Source organism: Manis javanica, chromosome X (assembly GCF_040802235.1).
Source record: "Manis javanica isolate MJ-LG chromosome X, MJ_LKY, whole genome shotgun sequence".
Taxonomy (NCBI): Eukaryota; Metazoa; Chordata; class Mammalia; order Pholidota; family Manidae; genus Manis; species Manis javanica.
In genome coordinates this window covers 9,295,948-9,318,387 of record NC_133174.1, presented here as the reverse complement: position 1 = coordinate 9,318,387, position 22,440 = coordinate 9,295,948, and the positions used below count along the sequence as shown (strand labels likewise).

At 37.9% G+C, this 22,440-nt stretch overlaps 1 protein-coding gene across 4 annotated transcripts in view; it reads right to left on the bottom strand.

Annotated features, from left to right (window-relative positions):
• Nucleotides 1-6,548: 6,548 nt before the first annotated feature.
• MOSPD2 (motile sperm domain containing 2) overlaps nt 6,549-22,440 on the bottom strand; it is a 47,594-nt gene continuing 31,702 nt past the window's right edge. For 3 of the 4 annotated variants that reach the window (XM_017644792.3, XM_017644794.3, XM_073227913.1), the window contains 7 exons: nt 19,672-19,845; nt 18,917-19,029; nt 16,758-16,854; nt 15,797-15,893; nt 15,267-15,396; nt 9,655-9,757; nt 6,549-9,042 (listed from right to left, as the gene is read on the bottom strand). In XM_017644792.3, the coding sequence (XP_017500281.1) occupies nt 8,905-9,042; nt 9,655-9,757; nt 15,267-15,396; nt 15,797-15,893; nt 16,758-16,854; nt 18,917-19,029; nt 19,672-19,845 (852 nt within the window). In that variant the 3' untranslated portion in view covers nt 6,549-8,904. The remainder of the gene's footprint in view (nt 9,043-9,654; nt 9,758-15,266; nt 15,397-15,796; nt 15,894-16,757; nt 16,855-18,916; nt 19,030-19,671; nt 19,846-22,440) is intronic. The other variant, XM_017644793.3, reaches the window with a different exon arrangement.

Below are 22,440 nucleotides of genomic sequence, written 5' to 3'. Positions count from 1 at the left end.
GATGGAAAAGAAGACTCGGAAAGGAAGTGCCATTAGCATGCAGAGGCAGGCGGAGATGAAAGGACTATATGCGCTGACAGCCACCTCGGCCAATACTTAGCAAATGCCATTAACTTTAAACATACATTCGGTCTCTATCATTATAAGGCCCCTAAATTAGGATGCTCATAACGCCCTCCAGGTCTACTTGGATTTGCGCTTGGTGGAGAAAGGCCAACCAAGGCGAGTGTGCTGCCCAGGGGAATAACTGCCCAAGGGCGTGCGGGTTGGCTGAAATCCTGCTGAGCAGAGAGCAGTAATGGCTGGCTCCCATGATGAGCTTCCATCTCAGCTGCAAACACACGTCATATATTTAACTGATCCACAGAAAGATGGCAGACAAATACTGGTCCAGATAGGGATAAGAAGGAAGGGAGAGTCAGACATAGGCAGTCTGGCCGTGACTGAAATATAAACTAGCTGTAGTGGGTAAAATAGGATGTGGAAATGCAAATTCACAGAGAGGTCTTTGAGATTGCAGGCAGCTTTTCATTAAAATACACATTATGCCATATTCAATTAATTTTACGAATGGAATTTAGAAAATGAGAATATAAAGATCTACACAGGCTCTTTCAGTCAATCTCTGCTCCCTTATTTACAAGCGTAATGGCATTTAACTTCGAAGCATCACCTTCAGCCCTGACTTAAATTTATGTGTTGCAGGCTGGGCTTTATACACATACAGGAGCCCTTCAGTCGGTCCGAAAACTCCCAACACAATGTTTTCCAAAGTGTGTTCCGGGATACTTAGTCCCAAAATACGTTGCTGGAAAAAAGAGGAATCCTTGGCTTTATCACTTTGGGAAATACATAATATTCTCAGAGCTGTGTCATGCACATTAGTACCCTAAAGAATCTGAGAAATGCTATAGGGGAAAACTAGTTTTGTTTAACATGGTGTTTCTCAAAGTTCTGGGACGCCGGAAACCCTTTGGCCTGCAGTGTACTGTGGAGTTAGTAATCTCAGGGATCTCTGGGGGGGGGGGGGAAACGCAGGCCTATAGAGGTACAAAACAGCACTTGAGAAAGTGAGCTGGTGTGCTGTTAATGGTGCCACAGTCCCCTCTGCTCCAACGTGGGGAGAGTACATAAAGCCGGGGTAGCTGCCTGCTCCTTCCTGTGGCTGAGCCGGAGCACTGCCCTGCTCCGGCCAGTGCTTGATAATGACAGAAGGGGTGTCTTTGCAAGGCTTGGAGAGACAGTGGCCCGGCTGACCTATAAATCTCATCAAGGCTGCAAACTAGCTATTCTGGGTTCTTTGAGAACAGCCACTGTCTTGTTTACTTGCTGTTTGTCCTGTAGCACCATGTTCCATACTTTGCCTAAATCTGTGCTTGGTAAATGTTAATTGATTGATATACACGGGGTGGGGGAAAAATCTTTGAAATGAGGAAGGGGAAGACTAGCTTAGACCATCAGAAGAGTCTATTTTTTTAAATCCCAGGAATTAATTCCTTCATCAGGTAGGCTTCACCCATGTGGCAGGGATGTGCTAGGTACTGGGGACTCAGTGGTGAACACCATCCCTTCCCTTGTGGAGTTTAGAGTCTCATGGGAGAAAGGCCTTAATAAAAATTGCACAAATACCTAAATATAAGCTGTAATGAGTGCTGTGAAGAAAACCTGGTGGTGTCATGGGAACACCTAATAGTGGGACCTGATCACATCCTTGGAATGATACCTTTTTTCTTTTTTAACTGAGGTATAATCGACATATAACATATCAGTTTCAGGTGTATAATGCAATGATTTGAAACGATCACCATAGAAAGTCTAGTTGACATCCATTACCATCCATAGTTACAAAATTTTCTGACGGTGAGAACTTGTAAGATTTACTCTCTTCGCAACTTTCAAATATGCGCTGTAGTATTAACTGTAGTCCATATGCTTTATACCACATCCCCATGGCTTACTTATTTAATAACTGGAAGTTTGTACCTTTTAACCCCTTTCATCCATTTCACCTGGCTCTCCCCCCCAAACCTCGGCCTCTGCCACCCACCAATCTGTGCTTGTATATATGAGCTCCACATATATGTGAGATCACATGGTATTTCACTTTCTCTGATTTATTTCCCTTACCATAAGGCCCTCAGGGTCCATGCATGTTGGTGCAAATGGCAGGATTTCCCTTTTTTTTTTTTTTTCATAAATGATGTGTTCTTTAGTTACTCATCCATCAGCGGACACTTAGGTTTTCACATCTTGGTTATTGTAAATACCGCTGCAGTGAACATGGGCGTGCATATGTATCTTTTCAAATTAGTGTTTTCATTTTCTTTGGATAAATACCCAGAAATGGAATTGCTGGATTTTACGATAGCTCTCTTTTTAGTTTTTTCAGGAACCTCCATACTGCTTTCCACAGTGGCTGTACTGATTCACATTCTGTCAGCAGTGACAAGGGTTCCCTTTCTTCACAGAGAATCATTGCCGTATTTGCCATGATACTGTTATTGCCCTAATAATAACCACCTCCCTCTCCACCCCCCCAAAAGGAAGTAGCTAGAGTCACAGAGTTATAAAACTGGAAAAGTACACAAAACACATTTTTGACATTTAGTTTACAACTAAGAACAGTGATTTGGTATTCGACTCAAGTCGCTCAAGCACATTTGCCTGTTAGTGGGTGAAAACAGTTCAGGGCAAATTTAACTGTAAATATTAAATCCTACCAAATGATCTGTATGATAGTATTAGAGTGAGGGCTTGGTACAGAAAAGATAAAGGAGTATTAGAGTAGGACAGACAAATGAGTCATTTCTTAGTTATAGTCCCACATCCAGCAAGAGGTGACAGGCACATTAGGAGTTTTGAAGTTTCTGGGAGTTAGAAACAAGAATATGTACAAACGTGGAGAGAAGGTGAAATCAAGTCTGACTTTGTGGGGCAATAGCATGTCCATGCAGGACAGCTTTGGATGATATCCAAAAACCGATGAGACTTTTTGACATGCATACATACATGCAGAGCTCTAGAATGAACTGAAAATTTGCTGGCTGGGGACTTTCTGGAATAAGAGAAATCAATGCACTAGACTTTGATCCAAAGTAAATTGGACAGTATAAATGCTGGGAATTGTGATGCAAGTCTCTGTAAGAAGACTCTCTTACAGTTTTAGCTACCTTCACAGAGCATATTTATGTCTATGAAAACTAATTTGAATAAACTAACTGAAATGGATTATTCTGAAGGAAAAGGTAAAGTTAAACTAATTGTTTTTCACTAGGGCTTTGTTTATAAAAGCACACAATACTGGAAGGCCCCTTTGCCTTGGCGCATTAACTTGTCATGAGAATGTTTCATGTTTTTTTGATTGAATAAATGTTTAAAATACTGGTAACATACTTTTCCTTAACAGTTTATAAAAGTTTGAATACTTGTGTACACTGAAGCTCTGAGAGTGGAAAAAACCAACTGGGATAAAGACCTGTCCCCCATGTCTGTTATTAGTGCCAAACCCAGAAGTTCTAGTCTATTTGTTTTCATGTGCAGGCCCTCTGTGGATTCAAAGCAATCATTTAGACTGGGTAAGGTTGGATTCACCTTTTTGACCCTTTGTTTCCTGGTCTGTAAAATGGGACCAGATTGGATGAGCTTGAAGGTCTCACCCAACACATATTGTATATAACATGCTCCCCTTAAGTGAGGGCTGGGGTTAGTGAATGTGATGGGATAGCACTCCCACGATTGAGGTGAGCTTACATAGCAGAAGGGATTTTGCAGATGTAATGAAGGTTCCTAATTAGGTACCTTCAAGTTTATTAGAAAGGACATTGTGCTGGGTGAGCATGACCCAATTGGGTGAGTCCTTAAATGGAATTGGGTCCTTCCTGAAAGAAGAAATTTGAAGTGAGAACAGCCCTGCTGTGAACTGCCTATGAGGAATCCACACAGCAAAGACCTGGGAGTGGCCTTTAGGAGCTGAGAATAGGCTCTGGCTAATAGCCAGTACAAAATCGAGGACCTCAGTCCCACAGACACAAGGAAGGAATTGTGCCAATAATTTGAATGCACTTGGAAGTGGATCTTTATCCAGTTGAGCCTCCAGGGAGGATACAGTTGGCTGATGGCTTGATTTTAGTCTTGTGAGACCCCAAGTAGAGAAGCCAGCCATGCTGTGCCGGCATGCAAACCATGAGATAATTTGTATTGTTTTGAGACACTAAATGTGTGGTAATTTGATACATGGCAATAGAAAATTTACATGCTCTGTTTTTATTAAACACATGACTCCCTGAGGTCACTAGACTATGGCTGAGACAGTAGCAACACACCATACTACAGTGTGATGGATAATTTCTCAGAAGGTTGATGCTGCGCACCAAAATCTTCTGTCAAAGTAAGCAGTACATCAACCCATACATTTCAAACTGCTTTCAAAGTAAGGTCTGTCTGTAGCTTATGATACCAAGAAACTTAACTTTTCCAGCCAAGGATCTTGAGTGGCTGTTGTGTTTTGTCACCTCTGCTTCTCCTTATCTCTTCCTGATTCCTCTCCTGCTGCTGAAGTGAAGGTAAAGCGTTGAGACCTGCCCTTTCAACATTTTAACCCATTACTCACACATGGCCATTCTGGGTGGTTGTAACAGGCATGTACTAGATTTGGGAGACTCTCGGCTGTGAAACCAACTAGCCACATGATCTTGGAAAAGAGAATTTACTTCTTGGGGTTTTGGTTTCCTTATTTGTAAAACATAAGACCTTTTGCCTTATTCCAACTGTTCTGGGTCAAAGGTGCATAGACAAACCTGTAGTTCAAGGACCAAATTCTCCCTTTTAGACTTGAAAATGTGCACCTATCTTGCCTCTATTGGTCAGAGAGATGTTCCTCTATACTCTTTCCAGTTGAACCGATTGTCTCAAAAATGCTTTACCATGTGTAAGAGATTAGTCTTACTTGGTATGCAAGGAACATGAGTGAGGTGGGGAAGGGAGGGGTATCTTTGGACATTACGGGGAGGCAATTTTATTTCATATTTCAATATAAGGACAAACTTATGAAGATGTGAAAGATCCTATGTGACGTTTGTATTGAACTGTTAGTTTTAAGGGGAAACTGTTAGGGGTAGAATATTGCAAGATCGATTCTGTGGGTGGGTGGGTGCATTTGAAGGGGTGCGGGTAGAAGGAAACACTTAAGTCTTCCTCAGACTAGAAGGGACGCTCTATGGGATTCAAGACAGCCAGACACCACTGGCCTCCGAGGTGCTTCTCTGGACCTGGGCACCAGAAAGGGGAGTGGGGGGCCGAGAAGGCAAGGGGAGAGTACAAAGCAGGGAAAAGTCGGTGACTGGCTTTGAGTGAGATGGGATGGTCAGCAAGAGCACTCCCAGTGTGAGAGGTTCTAGGAAGTGGGGATGGAAGGCCAGCCTCTCCGGGGCTGCTTTACAGGCATCATTTCTTCTCTCTTGCTCATCTGTGAAACAGTACTATGATCGCCAGACTCGGGGACGGGGACACAGGCTGAAAGAGGTCAGTTAACATTCCCAAGTAGCAGGTGGCAAGGAGGGGACTTGAATCAAAGCAGTCTTACTTTAAAGCCCTTACTTCTAACCACCATTGCCCTAGGAACAAATGGGAGGATTTCCATTCTGGCGCCTTAGGCCAGGGAGAGAAGGGGAGCCGTATGCTTCATCTTGTTCTGACATTAGGAAACCTCAAGTTGCAGGTGAAAATTCAGGGGAAATAAAGCTGAATATTGCTATAAAATAACCTATTCTTTCCTAGCTGGAGCTTACCCCACAGGAGCTCTTCTATTTCTTAGCAAACTGTATCTTTTAGGCAAGCAAGGACACATGCCCTTAGAGTCCTGGGTTGGTGTGGTCCTTCTTGGTAGGTTACTATTCTTTATAGCTCTATTTTAAGTTTCTGGGATATTTTGTATTTCCACCTCTTATTCAGTTTTGAAGATGGACCTGTCCTACTCATTCCATTTTTATGGAGCAGTAGCTGCCGTTTGGGAGTTGTGTCTTCTGGTGGTGAAGAGACCCCACTAACAATGCCCAGCGCCTCTTCTGTCACCATCTTGGGCTGCCCTGCCACCTCTCCTCAACTACCCCCACACCCACAGGTGCCTCTGTGCAGGGACTGCCTTCCATGCACCTGGCAGCCAGGTAGGACTTCTTGTCAGCCTGTTTCCTGCCGGTTGTCAGGCAGGAAGGTGTGTGGGTACTAGGACTGAGGGGATGTGGGGCAATTCTGACTCACAGAGGGCAGCTTTAGTGAGAGGTTCCACAATGGAGCCTCCAGTTCATGACAGTGAGTCCAGTGCTAACTGGGGAAAACAGTCAGCTTCACTGACCCTGGCTTTGACCCAGGGGCAAGGAGGAATGGGACACACTAAGGACAGGTGTACCTCACAGCAACTGCACCTTTGGAAGCTTGTAGCACTGTTTTTTATAAAAATGCATAACAGGTCAAAAACAAATTAACATGATCTTTAGAACACTGGAGTGAGCCTGAACATTGATTTTAAAATGCTTTATCAATTAGACACCAGAGATTTTTCCTGATATTTATTTCATAAATGTAATTATTTTTCTAAAACATATTAAAATAGAAAACATGTTCTTTCGATCAGTTATACAAAGAAAATACCAATATAGTAATAAAAATACTGAAAATATATGAAAAGCACCAGAACATTAGAGAAATCACACTGGCAACAATTCTAGGAATATATTCTTTTGCAATTGTACAATAAAGTGCTATTAAATCCAGTCAAAATTAGTGGCAAGATATAAAAAGTTTGGTATTATGAAATTTGAGGCTAGGTTTACCAGCAATTGCAATTTTAGGCAACTTGTAGATCATGCTAATGATATTTTGTTATGTATTCATGAAATAGTAGTTTCCATTCTTAAGTGAAAACAATCTAAATGTTGGTCCTTGGTAATTTGGTCATAAACAGGTAATGACCTGATTAAAAGTAAAATTAGTTACAGACTGCCAAAAATAATCATACAAGTAATTAAATAAAATGAAGACAGAATAAAATCAAATGTAAACAGATGATTCATCAAGATAAAATTTTAGATACCTTTGATTTCATAGTTAAATTTCAGTAGTTTTGCTTAGACACAATTAGTAGATACACACACATTAACAAGATATGTTACTAAATTCAACTGTACATCAGGGAAGAACATTTTAGGGAGTCAATGTAATTTTCATATGAAACATTAAAGGGACACTGTTAGGACAACGCTTTTCCCATTTTGACTGATTACTTATGTATTTGCTAAGGAACAAAAAACATACAAAAATACTTTAGGATTAGAGGACATTAAAGCCAGGAATGTAACATATTAGGGGCACACTGCTGTGTACACACACAGGAAGATAGTAGGGATAGTACTTAGGGTGGACTGAAGTCACTTGCACGTCTGGAGTTGGCAAACTGAAACAGAAAAACCCAAATTAAGACAAGAGTGTCAGGTCAGTGTCCTTTTAAGGTTTTATTTCCTAGGCCAATTGTTTCATAACTCAATTTTAGAATCATCAATTTCTCAAGATGAAAGCCACCACCACTATACCTCAGAATAAAAAGTTCTTAAAGAATAGCTCAATCAAAACTCAAAATTTGTTTTACAGACTATTTTTAGGCAGACTATTTTTTATTTCATTATCATAAAGTAGATTTACACGTGAACCAACATGGACTGAAACTGATCATATTAATGAGAGAACAAACTAATTTCATTAGCCTCTGTTCCAGCAAAGTACGTCACTTTAGGAATCTCAGGACCGTCCTTGGTTTTACTGCGACAAAGGCGGAGTGTCAAGCAAGTCAATCAGCCCTGGTCTGCGCGCTTTAGAGGCAATCACGTGTTACCTTTTTCACTCTTACATGGAGAACTGACACTTGAATTTTGATTTTTCTTTTTTTTCCCACCTTATAGATAACCCAGTCTTTTGCCACATTTCCTTCTCATGGCTTATTTTAACAAGGAACTGAAATGTAAATGAATTGTACCAAAAACTAACTTTTCAAAAAATCTCAACTACTTTTACACAGAAAAGAGGGTGAAGGAACGGAGGATCACGGCTTTCTAAGGAATGAAGCAAAAGCGTCAGTGGTCAGCCACAGTGAACACCATGAAACTGCATAAAGACAACTGGAAAGTGACTGAAGAGATTTTCCTTCTGGACATTACTAACAGCATCCAAAGAAAACCCAACCAAAGTTCATTTTCCAAATTCTACTTAAATGAGAGTGTTCATAAAAAAGTTTGAGATTAATAAATGGCAGGCTGTTAAGGAAGACTGATAAGAAACAAAGGCTAAAGGTGGTTTGGCATTAAATAGTTTTACATTCCAAAAGAATTTTGACTACCATCCGGAAGAAATTCTCAAAATTACAAAGTCATGATTACAGAAGTTACTCTGTAATGTTCTTTTCAATATACATGGTCTTCTATATACATGGTATAGAAAAGCTAATAACTTGGCTCAGCTATAGTAACGCTGTCATTTAAAAAAGCAGATTACATTTCTTGGCTGCAACAAAGCAAGTTACTTATTCTTTTCAGTTCAGCTACTATATATACATTGATAAAACTTAAGCTTTGAAAGTATTTAAATCAAAAGGAAAAAATAAATTATATCTAAGCCATTAATTTACATAACAGATAGGCCTTCACTCACTTTACTAACTAGCAATAGTCTCATATTTCTTCAGTGTTTGCTTTTTCTAACCGTTCATTTTCAAGACTTGTATCTGTTCTCTAAGTGTTGCACATTTCCTTTGAGGAAGCACAGATGTGTGACACTTAGTAGCATGGTAAAGAAGTTCTGGGTCTTACTTATTCCAACTAATGAGTGAAAGAGCCACATTTCCTATGGAGTACCACTTGTTTAACTGTACAACAAATAGAAGAAAGAGATGATAAAAGCAAGCGAGAGCATTGTTAAGGAAAGCAGCAGCTGCTGGAACCAGATACAGTGCTGAACTTGGTCTTCGAGCTTCCTATTGCTTTCTAGTAAACGATTGAGCTAAAGAGGGAAAAAAGGATGAAAGATTTGTGTCAATAAAATAGTACATGAATCATGTGAATGACAAACAGGAATATTAAGAATCCCACAAACAGGAATATTAGAAATCCCAGCATTTACGAAAGGGGGTCCAGCTACTCTGAAAGGCTGGGAGCTGGAAATGCAGTGAGGAATTGGATTTGTTTGATACACAAATATGCATCTGCTTACTCTCATTTTGGAAAGGTCTGCTTTTCTAGTTGAGAAAGGAGCAAAGCAATCACTTCCCAGAGGTACTGAAACCAGCTACTCAGAAGACAGCCCCTTGTCTTTTTCCACTTTAAATGTACTACATGGTACCTTTCCCACAAGATCAAATTCTTGGACACTTCCCAAACACCATGTGCTTTACCATATGGTCCCTAGTCCAAATTGATATGCCCGGAGCTTGAAAAAAGTGAGCAGAGCTACAAAAGTAACTCACAACTTACCACCACCTCTGATCTGGCTTCCCTCCACAAAGAGAGCATTGTCTATGCCAAAGGTCTCCCTTATGTCAGTGGGGAAAAACTGGATTTCTAATGTTGATTAGCATCAGTGACTTTGTTTTAGTCTGGAAGAAAGAACACTTACTTGTAGATATATGTCTTCACTGGTTTTTTCAGAAATGTTGAAAGCACTGTCTTTTAATGTAAGTGTGGTTGGTTTACTGCTCTCAACAATATGGCACCTTAACCTATGAAAACCCAAAGGAAACAAAGCTTCTTTAAGTTAATGAATTATTTTAATAAAAGTAAAATATAAAATGAAAAAGTTAAGCAGAGACTGTAACAGGTGAAAGCACTCATCCCTCCTTGCGCACTGCACCCACCTGCCTGCTGCCTTTATCTCTGGAGGGAAGAAGGGTGTGCTACCCCAAACTAGGCCTCTTTAGTGTAAACATGATTTTGAGCTGGATTTTTTTTTTTTTTAAGAAATAGCAGACACAGGAGAAGCTCTGAAAACGAGTAGAAGTTACTGTTTTGTAAGAGACTTTTACATGTATGAGGGCAATCTCCATGTGTAACAGCATCTCCCTCTCTGTACCAGACAGAGGAAGATGACTCGGAATCTCTAGAAACTCAGTAACAATGGAGAAGGTACTGACTCAAATCTGCTTAACAACCTGCCCCTTGTTTACTGCACTTTGCCTGATGGTCTCCTGTAACAGGCTCTCTCACCCCCCAACATCTTTGATCTTTAGCTGGAGATGGTATTTAAGGTGGTATCTTGGGCCCTTTTGGGGAGTTACTCAGTGTTCTTGGGTCTCTCCATGTATACAGCAGGTATACATGTTATTAAACCTCCATTTTTCTCCTGTTGATCTGTCTTTGATTTACAGGGTTGGCAGTGGGTGCTGCCTCAGCCAAGAACCTAGAAGGGTAAAGGGAACATTATTTTTCCTGTCCCACAGTTTGGCGACTTACTATGAGACTTGCTGAGGCACTAGACTTGCTTGGGAGCCTGCAGATGGGATCCTGGAAAACCGGCAGAAGCTGGCAAAGGTAAGGATTCTTGCCAACGTCAGCTCTCCTGGATCTCACTCTAGTGCTCAGTCAAGAGAGGGGTAAAAATTCCACCTTGTCTCTTCCTTTCCAAATTTAGAAAATATTTGTGTGAACTAGTTCTTTGGGTATAGTGACTTCAGTAGAGATTTTTGTGATGAGTACTCTTGTTTTCTATTGATCCTTTTCCCTCCCAGAGATGGTCAATTTTTTGTGTCTGTCTTCTGTGATGTTTGCCATGAGGAGAACCACAGGCCACATAAGTCTTCCTTTTGTCTTGAGAGCTTGGTTTTGTGACCAGTGAAATATCCTCCCTGGTCTCTTCAGTGGGAGGACGCGTCTGTCTGCATCAGCTGGAGGCCAGGTGAATAGGCTGGAGCTTAGACACCAGGTGATAAGCAGCATTCTCTTTGTCTCACTGGGCCAGCTTTCATGGGAGTTTGTCATAAGGGGTCCCAGTCCATAGGGGGCTTTTGTGCCTCATTAGTGCTGATAAAGCCCCATTCCCGCAGTGCCTGCCCAGTGTCACAGATTAATGGTCCTGTGCCTGAAGGCATCCCACATTCTTGCGGAGGGGCAGGGAGACACCCTTTTCACTACACCATTCTTACTGCCTGTGACAACGAAGGCCTTTGCTTCTTTAGGCTAACTCTGGGAACGAACTCTCTGGATCTTGTAGAGGGCTGCATTTTTTGCACCCTCTCTGATGCACCTCTTGCAGCCATGGTTAAGCCGTAAAAAGGGTTTATTGGTTTGAGTCACTTGAGATTATTGTAAGATCCTACTTGTTAATGGTGAGATGATGGATCTTTTGAATTGGAAAATCCTGTTTGAAAATTTTTTAGACAGTGCTCATACTAAACAATTGTTTTATTTGTATCTATGGAAAGACCACACTGAAAGGAGGCCATGAAAGAATATGGTGGCTAGCCTCAGGGACTTCTTTAGTCAAAGGTGAAATTACAAAGCTCTTTTTTACCTCCACTTTCAGAAAATATCTTCCAAATTTAGAGAGGAGTTAAAAGGATCAGTGGTCATTCAGTCCCTACTCACCACGATCTTGACTGGCTAGTAATAAGGGTGTTCTTTCCACCTATGATTATACTGTGGTTATCAGATAAGTCAGACAACCTCCCTGGGGTAAACCCCCCCCCTTCACAAAGGAAACATGACCAAAATTTCTCCCAGGCCCTTCTGCAATTCAGGAAATGGATCAGCTGAATGCTGATTTCAGGAACTGATAGAAACAATAATATAGACTTTTCCCTCCAAGGTGAATTGGTCAAAGGTTGAATTGTGCACTCAGAAAAATGAGAGCGTTTGAAAGCCTTTGCCAAATGCTTTACACAGACATTTTAAAGGCACACTGATCAAACCCTGGAGCTCCAGAACATAGAGATCATTTGACTTTTGCCTTACTTGGACATGTCCCTGATATAAAGCAAATTGAAGAAGCAGTTGGGTGGATGGGTCAGTTCCTTCATTGCATTCAGGCTGTAATCCAAGTCTTTGAGGAATTAAAAGCAACTGACTTTGTCTTGGAAATCTCTACAAAACCAGAAATGCAACTCTAGAAGCCATGTAAAGCCCACCTAGCCTTACCAGGACAGAAGCCTCCCCTATTTAATAGTTGTAGGTATTATAAAGATCAGGACATTGGAAACAGAACTGCCTTGCACTTAAGAAGGAAAAATTTAAATAGTAATTACTGCAGACCTCTGATGATAGGCAAATATACCCCAAAACTTGCAGAAAGAAACTTGGATACTTTCTCTGTGCCTTTGAGATGTAAATGTTCTACCCCATCTTCTGTAGGACCTGATAGCCAGTTCTTTGAAATATAAACTTTAAGGAAATAATTCTCATCAGAAGGGAAAAAGGAGCTATTTGGAAACTGGGCAAATGAAAAAAAAAATACAAATACAGTTGATTCTTTAAACAAGGGTTTGAACTGCACAGGTCCAGTTATATGCAGACTTTTTCCCCATAAATACAGTACTGTAAATGTATTTTCTTTGATGATTTTCTTAACATTTTCTTTTCCCTAGCTTACTTTATTATAAAAATACAGTATATAACACAAACAATATGTATTAGTTGACTCTAAATATTTTTTTGGGGGGATCAAAGTTTTATGTAGATTTTCTACTATGTGGTGCAAGGTCAGTGCCCCTAACCCCCATGCTGTTCAAGGGTCAGCTAAAAAAGCTTTAGCCATTTGAGCAGGTAAACTTGCCAACTGCCAGAAACACAACTTAGATCCAATGGTTTTTATATAAACTAGTGAGTTTTCTGTTATCATATCTGATTCATGGCTGAAATTTTAGAACTATAGCCAAAAGGTCTTTGCATCTGTCTGTGTGTTTATATGTATGTTACAAATATGTGGTATGTTTTTGACCTCTGGATGTAATTACCAAAATGAATTTATAAAAGCTCTTTAATTGGCTTAAAGAAAAATTAGTGCCTATCAAATTAAGTATTCCTAAAACTCTCAGGAATACAGAACATAACTCAAATGTTTTTCAAGTTCACGTGATCTTGGATAATCTTTGATAAATAAAGCTGGGTTAAGTTTGTTGGTTTAATTAAAATAGGCATGTCTTCAGTTATCAACATGAGATATAATGTAGCTCTACATACAACTTCTGTTTTACCTGGGCTACTACTCAAATAAGTTCATGTTGCCTCTGTTGCAAAATTTGTCAACCAGAAAAATAGCTTGGGATGATGGCTGACTCTGTGTAATGTCTCATTAAGTTTTCAAGAGTTATCTAAACTTAATTGTTGGGACCAAGTGATTTAGATCGATGTAAGTAGGATAAGAACTTCTAGGTGACCTCTTTATCAATGATTATGTTTTATGGTATGTCTAATTAAAGATTGTTTTCTTCTGAAGCTTTAGAGTTTTGCTAAGATAAATTAAATGTGCAATTCACTGAATCTCTAGATTGTTTACAAAATTACTGAACATAGGTTTATCTACTTTTGGTTTTTTATTATAGAGGAACTAAAGATATTTGTGTCTGTTAGTAAACATATCATGTGGCACACTGAAAAACTGCAATATGAAGAAGCATATGCTTCAGGAAACTATGAAATGTTTTCAAAAACTTGCCAATCTAAAGAATGCTGGTGTGACAGACCACAATTGCTTACTTCCTAGTTTTCACTAGAAATTAAGGTTTCTAAGGGTTAAGAATTCTAAGTATATGGAATCAAAACTACCAGAAACAGTAAGGGAAGGAAAGTAGGACATATTTTTGTCCAAAAAAAGGTTTAAGGAGTAGAGATACATTTTTGTTAAAGGAAATGAAAATAATTTTGTCATAAAGTAAAGCTTGTTATTTCAAAATAGGAAAGAGGAGAGAGACTAAAGGACAAACTAAGTGGATGTAGAAAATTGGGAAGAAAGAAAGTTTTACCTTGTAAAGTCAAGCTGGCTGAAATCAAATTTGTTACAAGGGTTTTAAAAATAAGCTTTTAATACCAATAAGCTTTTTAATACCAATAGAACTTATATAAAACTAAAGTTAAATTTTATTTCATCTGCTAAAAGGACAATTTCCTTGGACTACTGGTCTGCTACTGGTAAGAGACTGGGAAAGGTCTTTCTTTACTTTTTTAAGTAATCTGCCTGGAATGCAAAGATTTTACACTTTACCAAAACAATTTCCTGTGCTTCATGTTCTCTTTATCATCAGGTCTTGATTATTTAAGAAAAATGAGTCTTCTAAACATTGAAAGAGCTAAGTTTTGCTCATAACTATGTAGCCTTCTGTATCTTTTGAAAATTTTTAAATTGTCACTTTAGTTAAATCGATGATTAGGTATTGTTTCATAATGAGTTATCCTATCTAGTCAAGTGTCCAAAATCAAATTCTAAATGAAGTCTTCTCGACCTTGAACTAAATTTGGAATTTTCCAGAGGGTGCCAGGAACATCTCAAAAGATTTGTTCACTCTCTTTATAAAAAGAGGGACATTAAACTAATTAGGCTTATTTGGTATGCTAAATTACATGGGAAGCATTGTCAAATAAGAAGTAATACTAAATGCTCTTTAACAGCTACTGTCCTTATTCTTCTTTTCTTTTTATCTTTTCAAGACCTGACATACAGACACACACACGCATGCATATGCCTATAGTCACAGGTTTTCCCCTTTTTAGATAGGATAATGTCTCACATATTTTTCTGTGAGCAGGTTTTTTTTCTCCTAATGATATAGCATAGGTGTCTTTCCATTATCCTAACAAACAGACTCACCATACTTTTCTGAAAGGCTGCAGAGTATGCCTTCGTGTTGATGTACTCAAACGCATTTCACTACTGCTTTACTGGTGATCATTCAGGTTCTTTTTTTCCCATTTTTCACTAGTAAAAACAATGCTGCAACAAACATATTCTAGTACACAAAGTGAGCATTCCTACAAAGGGAACTGCTGGGTCAAAAAGATCTGTGTTGGTAATTTTGACACATTGAGATTCTTGCCCTGCAAGCAAGCCTCTGCTATTAGTAACTTCCTTCAGAAGCTCCAGGTCTCATTCAATAGGGCATCCCAGAGCCTTGCAGAGCTTGGGGCCCACACTAGAAGCCTAAATATCTGCCAGTAGAAGGGATGCCTGCCTAGTCCATGTAGGCCCATTTCTCTTTCTGACTTTTCCCATCACATTGAAGAGCCTAGGAGTAAAAAGCATACCTATGCTCCATCACTTTGTTTCTGGGAACTTCTTTCCAGAACTGAGTCAATTCTGCTGGGCCTGTGCCAGATGACTGTTCCATTTCTGCAGCCATTATCAGAAAACGATCTTGGGCAGAGACTGTTAAACCTGTATTCCAAAAGGATAGCTTATTATATAAACAGGAACCTTTACAAAGGGTTGGATATGTGGTTTAAGTCATTATTCTAGAAAACAACATTAAGGAAAAAGAATAATATGCAACTATATTAAAAAAGGAAAACATTATAAAAATGAGAACTTTCTTGGAAATTCAATTTCAACTAGCATCAGTTTAAACAATTCTACTTCTTAAAAAACAATTTTAATGAGACCCATTTGCCCACCTTATTTTACATGTAAGTAAACAAATGCCTAGAGTGTGGTGAGGTGACTTTCTGACACTCTATAATCTCTAGATTCTAGTCCAACTCTGCTGACTCATCACCCAGCCTCAGCAACCCCCCAACACCAATCAACACCCTGCTCTGGCCATCAGGTGACAACTTACCCCCATGGGGAGACACAACTATGTCAACTGATGCACCAGGGTCACAACTACTGTTGCTTGGCTTGACTCTGTATTTTTCTGGAGCAGTTGTTCTCACCTGTTTATGAACACAGTAGTCACACAATAAACCTTTATGGCTTTTCTGTGTTGGGGGGTGAATGGCTTAAAAATGACTTAAAAATCGGCAGTTAATCAATAAAAGTGTACAAAACAATCTTGGTCGTTATGCATAGAATAGGCCTTTCCCCATCAATAAGAAAAAAAAGCATCTCAAAGCATCTCAATCTGTTTTTAAAAATATTAACTCATCTTGTAATTGTCACTTAGCCTTCCTCTTAAGTATTTATCCTGTCTGATAATTGCCTGAATTTAATAATAAAAATTCAAGAAATGGAATGCACATTAGAACACATTGCAATAGCACTCAAAAACTAAAAAACAGTAGATAATCAAAGGACATACAGAATACCTTAATGGTTACATCTAAATTAAATAGATGATGTAATACCAACAGTATGGGGGCAGTGGAGGATTCAGGCTTGTTATACTTAATGCTCAGTAGCAGGTTAGTATCCAGTACCAATTGTACTCCAGAATATACCACACCCAGGGGAAAATGGACTTTTCCATTTTATAGTTTTACTTTTCAATGTTATGAATTGAATTATTTATATGAAGAGTGATTTTCCTTGGGTTTTTATTTACAACAACTATTAAACCTGGGACTAATTTGTTCATTAGCCTATTACTGCACATTAAAGACTGAGCAGATCCCAGGGAAAATTTTAGATAAGTTACAAACACATGGATAGAACTAGAAGGCAGTACTTAATATGCCTAAAAATATCATAAAACAACACTGTGCAAGTTCATTCAATATTATCAACTTTTCAATTAAAATATGTCAAAATCACTTCTCATGTCAAATTTTCCCACATAATTATGTCTTTCAGATATTTACCTTAAATGCAACTATGTTTTTAGTTACATTTGTCAGCACTATTAAAGTCTTCTTCTCTCCAGATTCTGTACTTCCAAAATACAGTTCTTCTGCTGGGCTAGATGATTACAAAAGCATAAGGTATGTGTATTAGCCAGAATAAATGACGATCTAATCATCAGCTTAAAGAAAAATATTTGGTCAATATTTTATGCTGATTTGTATAAAAAGATTTCATCAAAAGAAAAAAAGATCACAAAACAATTACCTACTACATTTTGTATTTTAAGTACTGATTCAATGCATGCTATTTAAAAAGTCCTACGGTTTCCCCCAAGATTAAAAGCAAAACAGGAAGGGACAGAAGAATTAGGAAGATTCTCAAATAGTCCTATAAACAGCACAATCTTAAGGTACACTTATTTAAACTCTTTGGGAGGTTACAGGTGATTAATTAAAACAAAGAAGGAATTGCTGCTTTTACTTTACCTAATTACAAGTAGATCAGAGTGGGGCATATTGTTATACACCAACAGAGAAGAGCATAACTTAAGAAGAAATATCATTAGGGATGTATTTAAGTAACAGAGTAATTCCTTATTATAATAAGGGCTTTTCCTAAGTAATACGGAAGAAGAAAAATAAACACAGAAATAAGATTTGGGGTGGGAACTGCAGGAAGAATTTGTTAAACCGTAAAATAAGCAAGCCTCAAAATGCATATTTTCCTATTATTGGCCACTGTAATGCCTATGACCTAAAATGAAAACTGAAAGACTCAAGCAAAGTTTGCATAGTTTAATTAGCCAAATTTTATCAGGTGCCTCCAAACAATGGGAAAGACAGTATTTTTATTTTCAATAAAAAGGTCAATTCTTCAGATAGCGCTTGACTTTGAGCTACATCTGTACATAGATTCATTTTATCTCAGGAATGTCCGCCTATCTGAGATACTCACCAAAAGAACACACATTTTTAAGGAAGTGCTCTCCCAAGGAGGCTTTGTCCATCTTTGGACAAGCCATAAGTTAGCGTGGTTGCTGAATCCAATCTGAACTATACCACAGACAAGACAGGAAGGTTATGGATCTCAGAACTGCTCTCAGTAACCAGCACAGAAACTGTGAGCAACTCTGGGAGGAGAGATGTTCGCTGGGTCCCTGTGTGCACGCAGGAGTAGCGCTGTGTCCTTCCCAGGGGCAGGAGCAGGGAGTGGCAGGGCCTGAAGCATAGTCCCAGAAGGTGCCCTGCTCTGCTCGAGCTTCCTCCCTAGCCGGCTCTTCTAGCCATACCTTGACAGTTTTAAGGCAGGACCTACGGTTTTGACAGGCCTCCAGGGAGAAACTGCGTGTAACTTCTAAACTAATAGAGGAAAAAATGGGAAATCAAAAAACTCCAAAGGGGGAAAACGGCAAAGAAAAACCACGGAAAACATAACATGCATGTGTGTTTCCCTCTCCCCTGCCCTAACACACACACACACACACACACAGTGGAGATAAATCCAAATATAACAATAATCAAAACATATGTAAACAAACCAATCTTGTCAGAGAATCTCAGATTTTTAAGAAGTCTGTATTGTTCATAACAGTCATACCTAAAACAGTTATACAGAAAGGTTTCACTAAAGGGATAGAAAATGATTCGTTAGATCATTGCTAAATAAAGATGGTACAGCAATATTAACATAAGGCTATTATGTAGATTTACCAACCAAAAGCATCATTAAGGAGAAAGAGGTCGTTACATAATGATAAACAATCCTGAATCTTTTGGACTGAATAACCTAGAAACAAAAGGAGAGGTGTTGAAATTCGGCTTTGGTAAAAAACCTGTTTTTTTGGTTCACCTTTAGCTTTTAGAAGGCCAAACTGATAAATGCCGACCTACTTCAGTGTTGTTTCTGGTACCCTTGAACTTATGCAAGTCAAATAAAATCAGGAAAATGAGAAAAATACACATCATCCAGATTTTTTAATAAACACAGCTTAACAGAATAAATAACAAAAAGGTAGCTAAAAATATCCATTATGTGTAGAAACCAAGGAGAGTCTTTGGAAAGCCCTGAATTTTGTATTTCCAGTTTCAAAAACAGCAGTTTTCCTAATTTTGCAGTTCTCTCAAGATGATCAAGATATATTATTAAAAGTGGAGCTAATAAAATCCTCCACCATTACCTGATGTGTAGTAAGGGACCTTTAAACACACTCAATGGTTTCTTGAAAGTTTTCATTTTGGAATCAACTTTTTCATTTTCTTCTGCTTTAGAAGTAGGTTCAGTTAGGGTAATCTAAAGACAAAAAAATATATGGAAAGAAAAGATAAATTTAGTTTCACACTGATGGTGGGCAGTTCATTAGGTCAAAAAGTGAACATTGTAGTAATTCAATCCAAATTATAGTCTTTAACACAGGTTTATTGTATCTAAATTATATATTTAACATACATTAAAATGACCTTTAACATATATTTGAGTGCCTACTATAAACAGGTCACTATAGAGAATATAGCGTGGTCCTTCTCCTAAATGTCTTTAAATTTGTTCTAAATTTTAATGTATTTATCCCTCTATCAAGCCCCTGATGACATAAAAAGATAACAGCTAAGTGCTCTTTAAAAACTGAAATAGAAGAAGTAGATCCAGGTAAAGTTTTGAATTAATTTTATTTTAGATAAATAAGAACTATTTTTGGATAGAACAATTCTTTCCAGGTGCCTTTTGTCAATTTTTATACGAAAGCATGGGATCAGCCTTTTATACACCATAGTGGCACTACTGGTCAGCTAGTGCCATCCTTCTTTCTTTTTTGCATACGAAGATGTGGAAGGACAGCAGGTTAAGTGAATTACCCCAAATCACAGAGCCAGCTAGTGGCAGAACTGGGACTAGGCCATAGCTTTGGACTCAACTTCATTTTGTTGTCAAGATTACCTTTTTCAGAGCTGTCTGTTCTTCATTAGGAATTGTCTCCAAGGTTTCTTTGCCATCACTTTCTATATCTTCTTTACTTGAAGCTTCATCTTCGCTAGCAATAGGCCCATTTTCACACAATGGTGTCTGGAAGTCATCATCTACTAGTGGTGGATAGCTGTATCTAAACGGATCCTAAGGGAAAAGAATTTTGTATTAGCCTGCTAAGAGGTGGGTAGAGAAATAATTCTCTTAGTAGAGTTAAAATCCTTTCCTCTGGCCAGGGAAACAGACTGAATTAGATAGTGAAATTTAAAACAAAGGAAACATTTCAGAACAGAAAGGAAAAGAGCAATTAAGTGGTGTGGCACAATCGCCAGCCACCTGTAAATGAACTAGCTTGGATATTTAGCTCACTCTTTATACCGAAAATAAGTCCAGATGGATAAAAACTTTAAATGTGTGTGTATACACGGATTTTTTAAAAACCACATAAGCTCCAGAACAGGAGAATTAAATAAACAAAAATGACAAAACCTAAGTAGGGAAGGCCTTTCTCAGCATAGCACAAAACCTAGAAGGCATGAAAATACTGGTAAAATTGAGCGCACTAAGATGAAACATTGCTGAATGGCAAAACACAAAACCCAACCAATCAACCACCAACCAATGAAAAGAAACCTTATAATAGTATTATATTTAAAGGTCACAACAGGGAAAATATGCCACACACACATCAGAAACAGAAGACAGCTTTTGTTAACTTGTACAAATCAGTAACAAAAAGAACCCAACGGAACAAGGAATAAAGGAATGATAGAGTTCATAGAAAAAGAATAGACTACCCTTTAAATCATGAAAAATGCCCAATATCACTCACAATAAAAGAAATACAAATTAAAACCATGATAAAATAGTTTTCACCTAACGCTGGCAAAAATTACAAAAATGGGAGTATGTGGTGTTGGCAAGGATGTGGTTCAAGCATTCCCACACACTCTTGAGAAATTAACAAGAGCTATAAAAATTTAAATATACTCATTGACCTAATTTTAATTCTGTGAGTTTATATTCTACATATACTGCTGCATCCATGTTCCAAGAGTTATTTACAAGGATATTCACTGCAGCACTATTAGTAATGGCAAAAGACTGGAAAATAGCTAATGTTTTTTCAAAAGGTAACTGATTAAATACATTGTTATATTCACACAATGGAATGTTCTGCAATGGTTTAAAAAATCAGTTAGACTTCTATGAATCAATATGGTAAACCTAAAATAAATGATGTGGAAGAAAACCACAACAGAACAATGTATTTTGTGTAATTTGTGACCTTTATGCAAAAAAATATAATGGATAGAGTATCTCCAGAAGGAAAGCAACCCTGGGAACAGTGACTGTCTGTAGAGAGTGGCAGTGGCCAGTGACCTGAGGAGAGACACCTACTTTTCCCTCTACTCTTGTATTTTTCAGTCTTTGGTGGTGTTTGCTTTTAAAAAAAAATAATGTGTATTACTTTTGGGAAAAAAATTTATGTTAATGAACAGTAGTCCTACTACAATTCTGACGACCACCCTGAAGATATATACCATTAGCAACAGAGAAAGGAAATAGAATAACCTTTTCTACCCCTAGAAATAAAAATATTTTTTAACTAAATGTTATTCATTTTAAGATATAATTCCATTGAACAAATTATTAAAAATGACAAGTCAAATAGCTATTTTAACTAAAGGTAGTACCTGAAATGAACTATAGTCTGTTTTTCTAGGTTAAAATGTGAAAATAAAAACCCTCAGAATAGGAAAGCAGAAAACTTCAAATTAAAAATACTGGTTCAAGTTTTTTCTAATCAAAGGAAACAAAAGAACATACCAACATTTTTCATCTTGCTAGTCCCTTGGTTCTAGTTGAATACAATTTTGCCATGTAGACAGTAGCAAAGTATACTGTATAAATCAAGTGACTAAAATATTATCAATCAAGTTAACTCAAAGCATACCAAATCCATAGGTTTCACAGTTTATTAAAAAGGTCATTATCATTATTATGTTTCATTGTTAGGCAGTATTAAAAATTTAATATGTATCTATTTCTGATCTCATAAGTAGCACAATCATCTAAAAAATCCAGATAGTATACATTTTCTTTCAAAATGTTCAAAGTAAACAATTGGAAGTAAACTAAAGACACATCAAAAGGAAATTAAATAATTTATGGTTACTAATTTACGGTTCATTGCTAGACACTAGAACACTATGCAGCCATAAACAAGAGTAAGACAACAAACACACTTGGAATGTGTTTGGAATGATCTCTAAGACATGTTGTAAAGAAAAAAAGGATATGCAATAGTGTATAAATATACTAATTTAAAAGAGAGGAGGAAGAACTACAAATATATTGTATTTGCTTATATATATTGCATATATATATATTATAGTTGCTTATATAGGCAATACAAATCCCTGGAAATAAATAGAAGAAATGGAACTGGGGAGGGGAACAGGGTAGTTTGGATAGCAGTAGAAAGACTTTTTGCTAAGTACTTGTTTCTGAATGCTCTTCCTGAATACTTTTCACTTAGAACCATGTAAATATACAACCTATTCAAAAATAAAAATTTAACAACTTGAAAACTTACATATAAATTGCCTGTGAACACTGCTTGCTATTTTGGACTATCTGTGATCTTTTTTTGGATATTAAGATACTGCATTTCCTTTTTCCTTGAGGAAAGGCTACAGCCTAATGTGCCGTGATGTAGTCTTATTTTAGAAACAAGTT